Source organism: Nicotiana tabacum, chromosome 10 (genome assembly GCF_000715075.1).
Source record: "Nicotiana tabacum cultivar K326 chromosome 10, ASM71507v2, whole genome shotgun sequence".
Taxonomy (NCBI): domain Eukaryota; kingdom Viridiplantae; phylum Streptophyta; class Magnoliopsida; order Solanales; family Solanaceae; genus Nicotiana; species Nicotiana tabacum.
Window position 1 is genome coordinate 7798460 of NC_134089.1, and position 15818 is coordinate 7814277.

The 15818-nt window shown below is 38.3% G+C and overlaps 1 protein-coding gene across 1 annotated transcript; it reads right to left on the bottom strand.

Annotated features, from left to right (window-relative positions):
- Positions 1–2841: 2841 nt before the first annotated feature.
- LOC107828421 (uncharacterized) lies at positions 2842–5224 on the bottom strand. Its single transcript, XM_016655717.2, has 2 exons — positions 4135–5224; positions 2842–3392 (listed from the first exon to the last, which is right to left on the bottom strand). Exons 1-2 carry the CDS (start codon positions 5104–5106, stop codon positions 2982–2984), a joined length of 1383 nt encoding a protein of 460 aa, XP_016511203.2. The 5' UTR covers positions 5107–5224; the 3' UTR covers positions 2842–2981.
- Between the last annotated feature and the right edge of the window lie 10594 nt (positions 5225–15818).

The following is a 15818-nucleotide window of genomic DNA, read 5'->3' on the forward strand; positions in this document are numbered from 1 at the left end:
CGATTTGGGATTTAAAAATTAACCGGTGACTTGGGACACAAAAAATAAATTATTCCAAGTGGCGACTCTAAAAAATAAATAAAATAATCCAATTTCAAATAATGTCACTTTAATTGGAAAAACTCCCTTACATACCCCCTCGGGTGGTAAAAAGGAGGTGTGACAATAGCTTTTTCGCATTTGCGAAGCTCAGGTCGCAAATGCGACATTTGCAGCTGTGTAAAAGGGACTTAGATGAGATTTTTGATTCATTTCCCAAAATTTCAAAACCTAAACCTTAAGAGGCGATTTTTCAATGGCTATTTATTCATTCCCCAAATCATAGGTAGATGATTCTTAACACATTTCCTTCAATCTTTCACTTCTTTTTACAAGATTTCAACCTAGAATATAAAATTTTCATGGTGGAATTAGGGATTTTTGGGTAGAACTTATGAATTTCAAAATTTGAGAATTTAGACCTCAAGTTGAGGTCGAATTCCAAAACCAATTGTATATCCGGGCTCGGAGGTGAATGAGCCATCAGGTATTGGTCCAAATTTCGAGTTCTGACCAAGCGGGCCCGGGGTCGATTTTTGACTTTTGGGGAAAATATTGGAAAACTTATAATTATGTATTAGAATTGACTTCTTTAGCGATAATTGATGTTGTTAAGTTAATTATGACTAGATACGAGTGGGGCAGAGGCGGAAACTAGAGGAAAAACGGTAATTGAACGTTGAGTTGGCCGTTGGATTGAGATAAGTGTTGTGTCTAACTTTGACTTGAGAGAATAGGGATCCCCGACTTAATTTCTATATGAAAATCCATATGTGTGGCGTATAGGTGAGGTGACGAGTACCTATGCGCCGCTAGATTATCTATTTAGCCTGTTTCTTTCCCCGTTCTTGATATATTGTCTTCCTGTCTTAACTGCTACATGCTTGTTGGTGTTTCCATGTTTATTTGCTTCTTGTTAGATGTTGTTTTCTTTATTGAAGGTATTAATTGTTCCGTAGTTATATTGTATTTTATTATTGGGTTAAGTTAGTTTATCCGTGTTTCATGGTATATTTTGGTTGGTCTCGCTGTGAAGTATTAATTGAGTGAAGTTTCATAATTTTATAGCCTTTTGTTTACTTTGGTTTGAGGCTTAAATATTGTGGAGGTTTTAAGCTAAATTGTGAAATCCATGTTCTTATTGTATGATTGGTGCTGATATGGTGGGATCGGGTTGCGCGCTGCAACAGGAGGAATAAGGGTGATATATTGAGAAGGAATAAGGGTGAAATGCTATTGTCTGGTGGGATCGGGTTGCACGCCGCAACAGGAGAAATAAGGGTGGATTGAAATGGAATAATAAGGGTGAACATTCGTATTGATATTGATTATATGGTGGAATTGGGATGTGCGCCGCATCAGTTTATGTGTTTATGTACCTCTCTTATACCGTGCAAGTTATTTTATAATTGGCTTTACATTTAAGGATTGGTTATAGCTGGTTATTGATAAGATACCAGAGTTCTGTATTCTTTCCTTCCAAGTTACTGTTTCATTTTGTTCCGTATTTTTTTCTGCTTTATTACACATTGTATACAAGTTATATTTAAATTGCCCCGCCGTAGCCTCGTCACTACCTCGTTGAGGTTAGGCTCGGCATTTACCAGTACATGGGGTCAGTTGTACTGCTACTGCACTCTGCACTTTATGTGCAGATTTTGGAGCTGGTAGTGGCTGATCGAGAGGTCAGTGGCAAACACTTCATCTAGGAGACCCAAGGTAGTCCTGTTGGCATCCGCAGGCCCTGGCGTCCCCTCCTATGTTTCTAAAATCCCGTTTTCTTTTCTTTCAAAACAGATGTAATTTCTTTCAAACCGATATTTGTAGATATTCATAGTATATTCGTGGAGTTGTAACACCGAATTCTGGATAGTAATAGTGATAATATCAGTTATAGTATCTATATGTAAAGAAATTGTTTAGTTACTTCCGCAATTATGATTAGTGGTTTTAAATTGATTACTCTTATTCATGAGTTATAAAGGAAATTGGTTAATGACACTCTAACGTTGGCTTGCCTAGCAAGTGTGATGTTAGGCGCCATCACGATCCCGATAGTGAAAAATTCGGGTCGTGACATGGTAACATCCCAGCTCCACAAAATTCAAATCATAAATCCGTCAAATCTTCAAACCAAAAAAAAATAAAAAAAAATGGAATCTTAAATCCGCCTCGAACTATAGTAGTACTATCTTATGCAAAATAGAGTGTAGCAAAACTATGGAACAATACTCATATTATCAGATTATTTGACATAACCACACGCCCACCTAGTGCTGGAAGATATCCACTCATTGCGCTGACTCTGGTTCTATTTTTAAATTTGTAAAAATGAAAAGTTAGTGGTGATTCCATTGACTCGTTAAATAGAAATATTATCCATAACAATTGGAACAAATAAGTACACACCCGATGCATAACTTCAGGCCATCAAAGAAAGTGTGTAGAAACAAGCACTTTAATATTAGATCAACTCCAGCAGCAAAGGTGGCTTTGATCTAATATTTTTCGCTCTCTTCTATTCGTAATACTAGGCTTAAATAACTAAGTTTAGTTTTAAGACGCGACTTAAATACAACTATCTCTATATCATTTTTCAATTTTTTTTGTTTCCCTATATTCGCAATTTATTTTCCATCCGGTGTCCGGCACTCCTATTGAAAACCCGACTATATTCAGATTCGCGTCGCGCCTAGGACCCCATTCGAACAGCCCCTTAGATAACTAAGTAGTTGTTTCTCATAAACGGAAGGCGCTGGCACATCAAGTTATAAAATCCTTACAAGGAAAGTAGACAAAAAAGAAACCGAACAGAAATCTCATACTAATACATATTTTACTTGGTAACACAAACAAACATATAACACAACTAACTTAAAAATTACACAAAATACATGACCAAAATGTGCAGCAAATATATATTCTAATCAGAACCCCAACTACTAGTATTTCACTTTCACATTTTTCCCAGAGGCATCCTTGGCCTCAACCTCGGCAATGCCTTCTACATCCATTCTTCCAACGTCGTTAAACGTCTGACCAGTAATCTGATCGGCCACTTTCAGCCTCGCGGCGGTTCTCCCCGCCGGAGTATCCTCCACGTCCACCACTATCTTTGATCCTCCGGTGCTACGCGTCTCATCTGTAGTAGTAGTGTCACGCATGCTAGATGGTGCTAATGTGTCTTTAATCGCGTCTCGCACACTTCCAAGTGCACCAAAAATACCACCACCACCGCCGCCGGAAGCCGCCGCCGCCTTATTCTCATCCCTTTTCTCGTAATCACCACCTTCACTAATTTTCATATCGTCCATTCTCCTCCTTGTTGCTTCTTCAGTCTCATGATATTTCTCCTGCAATGACATTATTAACAATATACCTATCAACCCTAGAGAGTTTAACTATATATATTGAACTTCTATACACTGAAAATGTAGAAAAAAGTTTATATAAAAAAACATAGTTCCTACAAGCTACAACTCATATAGGTTGAATCAATAGCTTAATTTTTTTTTATTTCATATCACTCCATGCTATAATAGGTTAAATATACTCAAGAGTGCAACAATTATTTTTTCAATATAGAAATAGGTTTATATATATAAAAAAAACATCGTGCCTATAAGCTACAACTCATATAGGTGGATTCAATATTTTTTTTCTTCAATTTCCTATCTTTTCCTGCTATAATATTTCCACTATAACAGGTTAAAATATATGTATTTCTTGCTATAATAGGTTAAAATATGTTCACATGCAAAAAATCATTTTTTCAATACAACACAAGTTATCATAAAAAAAAATAGCGCTTACAAGCTAAAACTCACATAGATCGAATCAATAACTTAAATCTTTTTTAACTTCCTATTATTTCCAGATATATAATAGGTTAAACTAAAGTTAGTGCAAAAAATATTTACTTTGTCCCGTGAAAACGTAAGTTAAATCTAATAGGCAATAATTAACATTCTAAAATTGGCGCAATATCTTATTGACATCATAAAAAAATGTACAACAAAGGCCATAATTTTATTCCATAGTTTTATTCCACATTCTACTAAATAGAAACTAAGCAGAAGGCTATAAACGGCTAACCTTTGCAGCTTGCTTAGTATCCTGTGCCTTTTGCTTAGCTGCTTCCGCCGTCTCCTCCGCCTTCTGCTTAGTAACTTCCGCCGTCTCCTCCGCCTTTTGCTTCGTAGCTTCCGCCATTTCCCCGGCTTTCTGTTTTGTCTCCTCCTTTTTTCCTGTTAACATATCCATGGCACGTCTCGCCGCATCAGCAGCCGAATCTTTCAACTCTGTTAATTTGCCCACTGTGGTATCTTTGCCTTCTTTCGCTTTTTCGGCCGTGTAATCCTTGTATTCCTCAGTCTTCTGCATCGTTGTGTCCTTTGCTTCTTTCGCTTTCTCTGCTGTGTAGTCCTTGTACTCTCCTGCTTTAGCAGTTGTACTGTCTTTTGCTTCTCTCGCTTTCTCCATAGTTGTATCCTTTGCTTGTTTCGCCTTCTCCATAGTTGTATCCTTTGCTTGTTTCGCCTTCTCCGCTGCATAGTCCTTGTACTCTACTGCTTTAGCAGTCGTACTATCTTTCGCTTCTTTGGCTTTATCTGCAGCATAATCTTTGCACTCTCCCATTTTTCCAACAGTTGCATCTTTTGCTTCCTTTGCCTTATCAGCAGCAGAATCCTTGTACTCTACTGCTTTACCAGTTGTACTATCTTTAGCTTGTTGTGTTTTCTCAGCAGCAGAAGTTGCAGTACTCTTAGCTTTTTCAGCAGCAACATCTTTTGAATGTCTTGCATTTTCCGCCACTACTCCGGCGGTGTCGCTTGTCACGGCGGCGGTTTCGTGGGCTTTTCCGGTGACTGCTTCTTTAGCATGTCCAAGAGTTCCTTGAACAGATTTGATTATACTGCCAATAACACCGGGCTTTTGTTCATATTCTTGAGCTTTTCTTTCTTTGTTCACATCACTGAGTTCGTCTGCTGCTAATCTTGCAGCAGCTTCTGCTCTTTCTTCTTTCACTGCAGCCCTTTCTTCTCTCACTGCTTGTCTTGACTCCATTGCTTCTGCTTTTAAAATTTAAGACTAACGCGCGCAAGAAGAAAATCAAAGTTTTGTTCTTCACTTTAGGAACTTTAAGAGTAAGTATACTGAAAATTATGTTCGTGGTGGTTCTCCGAATTAGGACGTGCTATATATTGGGGTGGTAAAGAAATTTGATTGGACACGTGGAGGAAGGAAGGGTTAGGAAGTGACACGTGGATGGTGTTGTGGATATTTGACACGTAGCATTGAAAGGTGTCACCTTGTAATGCATGCAAGGAGGAAGCTTAGTGTATAGGAATTGGTTCTTGATTCGAGGTGGTGGATAAGAGAAGAAGTTTCTGGTTTTACCGTCAATGAGAGTTGAGATCGGTGGCTTTTGTCTACTGATCTCTCGATCGCAATTACGGGAAACTGTTCGGATTCGTGAGTCAATCGAATTATTTTTTGGTCATAAATATTTATATGTCATTTAAATTTTTTAAATTATTAATTAATATAATTTATACTTAATATTTTTATGTATTTTAAATATATAAATTTATTTTGAAAAGCTGAAATATTTAATGTCCAAATATGTAATAAAAATTAAAGAGTTTAATTTTCAAAAAGCTTCTGTTGGGTGTACGATGGACCCAATGGGTTGTGGGCCGGCTTGGAGTGGAATGGGCGAAATTAAAAAATAGCCAGATTTACAACTGGTCATTCAAAATAGTTCAGTTTCAAAAGTAACTGAAATTTAGCCATTTTTCATATTCAAAAATACTGTTCAAAATCCAGAAAATACGCCAGTATATTATGTTGGAGTTCCAGCATAAGTATACTTGAGCTCCAGCATATTATACTGGAGTTCCAACATAAGTACACTATAACTCTAGCATAATATACTGGAGTTCCAGCAAGAATACCGGTCCGGCATAATATACTAGAGTTTGGAGCACCGGTGCTCCAGTCTCCAGTATATTATACTGGAGCCAGCAAAGTATACCGGTCCAACATAATATGTTGGAGTTCATACACAGGTGCACCGAACTCCAGTATATTATGCTGGACCGATCTCTATTGCAGCAAAATAGTGACTATTTTTTATTGACTTAATAAACGCTAGCTATTTTTGAATGACCAGCCCGAAAAATGGTTATACCGTGTTATTTGTACAAATGGAAACGAAGAATTAATCCAAATAGTAGTTCATCTTGCAATAATGGAGATCTACTAAATTACAGGTGAAAAACTTCATGAATAATGGAGAATGAAATATTGACAAACTCAATGAAACTCTCCCTGCTCATATCACTGATAATATTGCTCACCTGGAAATTGGGGATCCAAATGAGGACGACTTTCCTGTTTGGATTATCTCTAATGACGTAAACGTTTCTTCTAACTCAACATGGCACTCTATTAGATTCAAAAAACATAAGAATAATTTCATAAACAAAATATGGCATAAGTCTATCCCATTCAAAATGTCTTTTATTACTTGAAGAATTTTCAAAACTAAATTGATGATGTTATTTGCAGATTTGGTACTAACATTATTTCCAGATGTTCTTATTGCTCTTTTGCGCAGTTGAAACAATGCAACATGTCTTCAATAGTAGTGAAGTTGCCAACTTCATATGGAATAATATCGGAAATGCACTAAACAGTGCAACATGTCTTCAATAGTAGTGAAGTTGCCAACTTCATATGGAATAATATCGGAAATGCACTAAACAGTGCAACATGTCCTGTTATTGCTACCTTTAAGAGATGGTTGGAGACAATTACCAACAATAAAGTGCACAATCAAATTCTTCAAATAGCTCCCACGATCATATGTTGGGAACTCTGGAACAAAAGGAATGCGTGCAGATATGGAAAACAGAAGAAGTTTCAACTGAACACTATGAGACACCAAATCATCTGGACTTTGAAACCTGTCATTGCTAACATTGTTCCTGGTGATTATACTCAAATGGAATATCCCCTATTATGTGACAAAATTGAGAGGCTCAGACCACCCCAAAAATGAATACAAGTTACATGGGAATTCCCTCTGCCCGACACTATCAAGATTAATACGGATGGTAGTTTCTGCAAAGAAAATAGCAAGGTAGACATTGGAGAGGTAGTATGGACAGTCAAGGGGATCTGATTATGGCATTTTCTATTTCTATCAGTTGTGATAGTAATACCATGGTGTCACACCTCCTTTTTACCTATACCCCCGAAGGGGAGTAGATGAGGGAGTTTTTCCAATTAAAGGACAATCGAAACGGGATTTATTTATTTAAAAATTCAGAGTTGCCACTTGGAAGATTTATGGTGTCCCAAGTCACCGGTTGAATCCCAAATCGAGGAAAAAGCTTGACTCTATTTAACAGTACGCAAACACAAAAATCCGGGTAAGGAATTTTATTAACCAGGGAGAAGGTGTTAGGCACTCCCGAGTTCTGTGGTTCTAGCACGGTCGCTCAACTGTTATATTCGGCTTAACTCTCTAATTCTAGAAACACGTTTTAACATATGATGCCATTTTAAACTTTTGACCGCTTTTAATTAATTTTTTGAAGAAGATTGAGCGTCATTTAAAACGTGCCTTTGAATCGCGCCACATGAAATGCACCCGCAATCCTAAACACATTTTAGTCAACGTTTTAAGATTTTGATTTGGGTCACATGAAATGCACACCCGAGTTTATGAAGGTAATATTATTAAGTTATGCGCCTAAAGCAACCACGCGTATTCACGAACTATTTAATCTCTTGCAAATCCGATTTATCAAATACCAAAACCATTATTAGAAGGCCAATTACTGAAACGGATAGCTGAACAAATTCCTATCAATATTTCAGTAATTAAAACCAAAAATAACGTGCCAATGTAAGAACCCATATTCAATTTGGATTTTGAGGAAATTTACGAAGCCTGCAATGGGAATACTAGGCAGTGTTACATTTTTTAACTGAACTCTATTAAGCAAAGCCATTTTGTCTAAAATATAAACCAATCCTCAAAACCCTTTTTCCTTTTCTCATTCAATTTAATTTCTAATGGGAAAAATACAGCTAATATAGGCACATAACACGTTTGAAACTAAAATTTTGCAATTAAAAAAATGTCAAGAATTTTGCAATCAAGAACAGACAACCCATAAGAAATTACGCTTTGAAAATTTACTAACTAATATCAACTAAAAACGCAAAACAAACCATATGACAAAACGCCTCCCTCATACATATTTCACAAAAAAAACATGTGTTTAATAACATAGTAACAGAATAAAATGCAATGAACGGAACAAATCGGAAACTAAACCTTCATAGAAAACGGAACGAGCTACTGCTGACCTTTATGCTAACGATTCGACGTCGAACAATGATGAACTTCTAATGAAACACAGCTTCATTCAAAACACTATTTCGACGCTCGACTAACAGACACAGACTCGAACGGAGAACGTAGCAGCGCCAGAACCTCGAACAACCATTCAGATCACACCCATATCAGTTTCTAGTCAAAGTTTCTACGGAGTTTGATGTGTAGAAGAAGGTGAAAATGGCTGTGTGTATCTAAGTTCAAAAAGAAGGAAAGGCTGAAAGGTCGTTGGCCAACGAGGTGGATAAGCAGCCGCTGGTGGTCCTTTTCAGCTCGTTTTCCGGCGGGTTCGCTGATGAGAGAGCGGCTGGTGTCGAGGTTTGTGCTAGTTGGGTCGCTGGTTTGATGAGAGGAGGAGTCGAAGGGTGGTCAGGTTTGTCGATTGTTGAAGAGAGCAGGCGTCGATGGAGGTTTCGAAGCTGAAGGAGAAGGGTAGGGGGCTAGGCGCTTCTACATGAAGAAGACATCCTGGGGGAATTTCAGATCTTGTCTCTCATCTTCAGTCCAAATGGCGCTCTTCAATGTACCCCCCTTTAGATTTTTTTAGGCCTTACCTATATGTAGAGTCTAGGTTTAGGTGTATTTTTTGTGTATTTTGCCAATTAGTCCCTAGATCTTTTTGTATTAAGTCCTTAGGGTCTTCTTTATTTGTTTTTGTTCCAAAGAAGAGTCTAGAAGTGTCCCTAAGCTTAATGAACTAATCCAAATTGAGCCAAGAATTGGGCTCTAAAACTCTTAAAATTGTGATCCAACACCTTAATTGACTTCTTTTAAAATAAGATAAAAATACTACACAATCCAAAGCTAATCCTAATTAATTAAACTAAATATGAAACTATTTTTGTGTTTTATAAAGATAAAAATAAGGTACCATTTATATATATTTTTTTGCAAAATACATAAAGTAATATATATATTTTTTGATTTTTATTTTTCTTGTAATAAAATAAAGTAAAGAGACAAAATGAGTTGAAATAGCTATATTAGGCCTAAACTAAATATATACATGCTAAAATATAAAAAATCTTAAGGAGGGTCGAAAATCACATGTCTACAGCTGCCCCTCTTTGACTGGAAATGTGAAGCATTTTCGGACAAAGAACGACTAGACAGGTATTTTGACCCGACACTTATTTAAAAAGACCAAAACTAAGAGAAAAAAGGGAATGTGACCGAACCCTGGTATCTGAGCTGCCTACATATCCTTGGATATAAAGGAATCAGGCCACGTGTAGTTCAGAGGTTAGTGAGATGATGGAGTATACCGAGGTGGATAGTCGGTCGAGGTGCCGTTCCGCCGAGGTTCCGATCCGCAGTCCTGTTATTATATCAAAAATCAAAACATGAAAAAGACTAGCTAATCCTGTCAACTACGAGTTACAATATTCTTATCTATAAGTCTTCTGAAGCTTGATCTTGAGTCTTGAATGGTTCTTCATGCGGACCTTAGATTTGAACCTTGACGCTTGCTAGTTGCAGGTGCTAGCTCGTTCTTCTACAACTTTTTGGATCAAGACCGGACATGTAGTGCTTGTGACTTCCACCATGTCTTAAGCAGTTCACATCTTCCATCAACTTCTGCATTTGGATTCACTTTTTGCCTTTCTCTCTTTTTTTCTTTATTGTGACTGACTTCTATTGATCACCTCAGACTGTTAACTCGCATTTTTGCCGTGAGATTCTTTGGTTGCTGACTTGAACTGCAATCTGAGATGCTTTTCCTTTTCTTCAGGTGGACGCCTGATTGTTGAACTTGAACTGTATTCCCTTGCTCTCCAAGTGGGCGCCTTACTGATGAACTTGAATTATATTACCATGCTTTCCAAGAGGGCTCCTGATTGCTAAACTTGAATGTATTCTCTGCTCTCCAAGCGGGCTCTTGACTGATGATTTGAAATGTATTCCCTGCTCTCCAGGTGGGATCCTGACTGTTGACTTGAATGTATTCCCTGCTCTTCAGGCGGGCTCCTGACTGCTGACATTGAATGTATTCCCTACTCTCCAGGCGGGCACCTGACTGCTGACTTGAAATGTATTCCCTACTCTCCAAGCGAGCTCCTGACTGCTGAAGTAAAATGTATTCCCTGCTCTCCAGGCGGTCTCCTGACTGTTGAACTGAAATGTATTCCTTGCTCTTCAGGCGGGCTCCTGACTACTGACTTGAATGTATTCCCTGCTCTCCAGGCGGGCTCCAGACTTCAACAAAATAGACAAAATAAAGAAAATTTTTTGCCCTAGTTTGGTGGCTGGGCATAGATGTGAGTGTAAAACTAAATCATGTTACCAAATATCAATAAGAACTTGAAAGCTAAAACTTAAATTGTACTCCCTTGTTCTCCAGGTGGGCTCCTGATTACTGACTTAAAATGTATTCCCTGCTCTCCAGGCGGGCTCCTGACTGCTGAACTGAAATGTATTCCCTGCTCTCCAGGCGGGCTCCTGACTGCTGATTTGAATGTATTCTCTACTCTCCAGGCGGGCTCTTGACTGCTGAACTTGAATGTATTCCCTGCTCTCCAGGCGGGCTCCTGACTGCTGACTTGAAATGTATTCCCTACTCTCCAGGCGGGCTCCTGACTGCTGATTTGAAATGTATTCCCTGCTCTCCAGGCGGGCTCCTGACTGTTGATTTGAAATGTATTCCCTGCTCTCCAGGCGGGCTCCTGACTGCTGACTTGAATGTATTCCCTGCTCTCCAGGCGGGCTCCTGACTTCAACAAAATAGACAAAACAATGAAAATTTTCTGCCCCAGTTTGGTGGCTGGGCACAGATATGAGTGTAAAACTAAATCATGTTACCAAATATCAATAAGAACTTGAAAGATAAAACTTGAATTGTACTCCCTTGTTCTCCAGGTGGGCGCCTGATTTCCATAAAATAAACAAAACAAAGAAAACGTCTGCCCCGGTTTGATACTGGGCACATTGAATCATGTTACCAAATATCTCTATGAATTTGAAAGCTAAATCCCATTATCCAGAAGGGTCCTAAAAACTCCTAGTTAAATGACGGCTTTAAAAATCTAAATCATATCTTCTAAAGGTGTTACTCCTGCTACATCTTGTTATCTAAGAAAGTCTTAAACTACATCCCATTATTCAGGAGGGTCCTAACAACAAAAAATTAAATCCCATTATCTAGGAGGGTCCTGAAACCTTAAAACTAAATCCCATTATCCAGGCGGGTCCTGAATACCTAAAACTAAATCCCATTATCCAGGCGGGTCCTGAACACCTAAAACTAAATTCCATTATCCAGGAGAGTCTTGAAATTTAAAATCAAATCTCATCTTAAGGGTGAAAATTTCAAAGCTAAATTCAACTTCCTAACGGTGAAACTTATGCTAAATCTTAGCATCTAAGGGAGGTATTAAACTAAGTCCCATTATTCAGGAGGGTCCTTAAAATTTCAAATTGAATCTTATTCTAAACATGAAAACTTCAAAGCCAAACTTATATTTCCTCAAGGTAGAGCCTAGCTAGATCTTGTTACTCATGAACGTTTTGAATTTTAACTAAGTCCCATTGTCCAGGAGGGTCCTGAGAATTTTTAAGATTAAACCCCATTATCCAAGAGGGCCCTGAAATTTCAAAATTAAATCCCATTATCCAGGAGGGTCCTGAAAATTTAAAAACTAAATCTCATTATCCAAGAGGGTCCTGAAAACTTAAAAACTAAATCCCATTATCCAGGAGGGTCCTAAAATTTTTAAATTAAATCCCATTATCCATGAGGGTCCTGAGAATTTAAAAACTAGATCCCATTATCCAGGAGGGTCCTGAAAACTTAAAAAACTAAATCTCATTATCCAGGAGGGTCCTGAAAATTTAAAAACTAGATCCTATTATCCAGGAGGGTCCTGAAAACTTTAAATTAAATCCCATTATCCAGGCGGGTCCTGAAAACATAAAAACTAGATCCCATTATCCATGAGGGTCCTGAAAATTTTAAATTAAATCCCATTATCCAGGCGGGTCCTGAGAGTTTACGGTCAAAACTGTCTAGTGGTTGCCTTTCCTTGCGGTGGGATTCTCCGAAACAAACGAAATTTTCTGCCCCTGTTTCAAATCAAAGAAAAATCTTGTCAGTTTAAAAATATGATGGTTGGTTTGTGGCCTTGACTTTGAGGGCGGTTGCTCCTTCACTTCTCATGATAACTGATTTCCACTCGAAGACCTTGCTTGTTCTTTGACTAATCACTTTCTCTGTCATCCTTATCACAGAAAATACCTCTTCTCCGTTCAAACCAAATACCCTCTATCTGTTGCATTACTCATGAACTGACATTTACCAACCTTTGTGTCTCCCATGAATCCCAAAGCACGTCAATTACCGTCCACTCAATGTGTATGTTGTTCTTTCCTGACTTAACCCACCAACATTGGCCTTGAGGTTTATTGCTCCTTCCCTTGCCATTATAACTTTGATTTCGTCTTGGAAGACCTTGCTTGTCCCTGGTTAACCACTTTTTTTGTCAATCTTATCATAGAAAATACCTTTGATCCGTTCACCCTACACCCTCCATCTGTTGCATTGTTCATGAATTGATATATACCAAACCTTTGTATTTCACATGAATCCCAAAGCATGTTGATTGTTACCAACTCAGTGCGCACGTCGTTCTTTCCTAACTTATGCAACTTTGATGTGCTGGCCAGATCCCGTTTTATGAAATTGGAAAGCTGGTGGCAAATTTTGAAGTCATTTCTCACCTATTTTGACCGAACAGACTCAAGAAGAGGAAGTAAACAAGACAAAAGGAACAGAGTAAAGGACAAAGGAAAGAGATGATCCCTAACAAGAAAACTACAAAGTAGAAACCTATCAGATGTGGATACCAACTCTAATGACTATGACATGCACATGTGGCCTATTCTGTTGAGCACGTCTGATGTTCAACTCCTGTTATACCCCTAAACAGTGAAACTGGGCTTCAATGCTCCAATTATCCAATCTGATTCACAATTCTTATTCGACTTGTAGTGCCCGAAGGGTTTTCACCATCAAGCCTCTCTCATTTTGTTCTTTCTCTCAACTTACCATCGCCTTATGGTGCCCGCAAGTGTTTTCATCAATAAGACTCTCTCATTTTTTATTTCTCTCAGCTCCCGTCGCCTTACGATGCCCGTGAGGGTTTTCACCAATAAGACTCTCTCATTTTTATTATTTTTCCGCTTGGACCAGAGTGTTGCCCCTGATATGAATTACCTCTCCTTGCTTGACTTGAAACCTCTCGAAGACTGATCGAAAGGTTCTTCTTTAGACCGTAACATGGGCTTTTGGATAGGGTTAAAAAGAAAGGATATCAAAGGCTCAAAACAATTCACATGGGTTCAAAATTACAACTTTCAAAATGAGATTTCTTACAACAACCACAACTTCTGTCCCAGTTTCTTGCTTGGGGATTTTTGAATTTTTATTTTGATGGGACCGAACCGTGAGGCTGCCTACGTATCCTTAAAAGGAATCAGGTCGAATGTAGTTCATGACGTAGAAATTGCTTTGTTGTTGTGATTTTCTTTTCTGTTCTTCCTCTTTCTCATCTTTCCTTTCTTTCTTCCTTTTCTCTTTTTGTTGTGGTTATTTTTTTTTCTTCTCTTTTTTTCTTCTTATTCTTTTCTTTTCTTTTCTTTTTCTTCTTCTTTTTTTTTCTCTTTCTTTTTCTTTCCTTCTCTCTTTTTTCTTCTATTTCTTTTCATTCTTTTCTTATCTTTCACGCTTGTGTTTCTGATATTTGCTACTGATTCCGAAAGAGTGTTATGAAAGAAAATAAATAAGGTTCAAAGGTGGTAACAAAAGATAAAGGGTTTAGATAGCAAAACAAAATGCCTTCGTCATTCCAAATCTTCAAAACATGCCCAGTACAAACAAACACAATTAAACAAACCAAAGGAATCATACATAATATCTTTTGACTGCATTAGAATTGATAACCATATCCACACATTTGCCCTCTACATCTGTTAAATACAAAGCACCATTGTACAACACTCTCGTTACCATGAATGACCCCTGCCAACATGGGGCAAACTTGCCTTTAGCTTCAACCTGACAAGGCAGGATGCGTTTCAATAGTGTTTCTTTATGTTCTATACGCCCCAGTTTCACACAATTCGGGCTTGAAGTGATCTCAAAATGCCTTTACTTATTTTCCTCAAATGTCCTTACATATTCAACATTGTTTCATTGCTTCGTGATTAAATTGACTTTTAAAATCAGGCTGAGAATTACGCGTGCATGTCACGTCACTAGAGTCAACAGGAAAAGAACTATAAAAAGAAAAGAGAACTAAACGAAAATGACTAGAAATCACAGAAAACAGAAAATGGCATTAGACAGATGGTGAAAGGGTTTAGACAACAAAACAAACAAACTAAACTGGGGTTACAAACCTAGACAACACTAAACGGGCTATTATGACTAAACAAACTACGCAAAATAAAAGGATAGAAGGGTTTGAGTCACAAGACAATATCCGGATTACGACCCTAAAATAACCCGGATAGAAGAAATGACAACAAAATAAACCACCAAAACTCCTCCCTGGCTAACCAAGAAAGGAGAGTCTTTCCAATCATCAAAACTCAACATCTTAGCCACTGACTTCTGCATCAACGATACTAGGACCTTCACAAGTCTCCACCACATTGTTCTTAACATATTGCCTTTGGGTTCCCTTTGCCTGCTCGTTCTTAGGATCAACCTACGATAGCACTGAAAGCTTCATAGCACGTGGACCTCCTAGGATCCCAGAAGAATTCTCACATTCCTTTTCAAAATAAATCATACCCACCATATGCGTCTCATTTTGCACAAGTGACAAACTTTGGTTAGTGTCTGTTACATCTGGATTTTGCACGACAATGTTGCCTGCATCAATAAGCTTCTGAATCGCGTTCTTCAGATTCCAACACTTCTCTATGTCATGCCCCGGGGCATCTGAGCAATATGCGCACCTTTGAGAAAAATCAAACTTCTTTGGAAGAGGGTTTGGCATTTTTATCTGGATCGGCTTCAACATGTCCAATTTCCTTAGCCTCTGGAATAGACTGGCATATGACTCTCCCAATGGAGTGAAGGTTTTCTTCTTCCGCAACCTCTCGTTCTTAAATGCTTGATTGGGCTGGAAACCTGATCCAGGGGGTTTCGGTAGACTCGTAGGGGTAGATAGGCATTTTGTGGAGCTGGGTACTGGGAGAGTGACGTATGACTTTGGGGGTTCTATGAAGAGAAGTAGCATTGGGAAGGGTCGTCTAATGCACAAGGATATCCATGGGGACGATGTCGAGGCTGGAAGTGTTGATCAGGAAAGTCCATCGGATCATCTTTTCTGTTTCTCTTTCTTCTACCCAAGCTTACTGGGAT

What these genes read in the sequence shown, in the direction of transcription:
- LOC107828421 (XM_016655717.2), bottom strand. Translation starts at nt 5,106, where the DNA reads ATGGAGTCAAGACAAGCAGTGAGAGAAGAAAGGGCTGCAGTGAAAGAA. An exon ending in ATACTAAGCAAGCTGCAAAG is followed by an intron (nt 3,393 to 4,134) that starts GTTAGCCGTTTA and finishes ATGTCATTGCAG; the next exon opens with GAGAAATATCATGAGACTGA.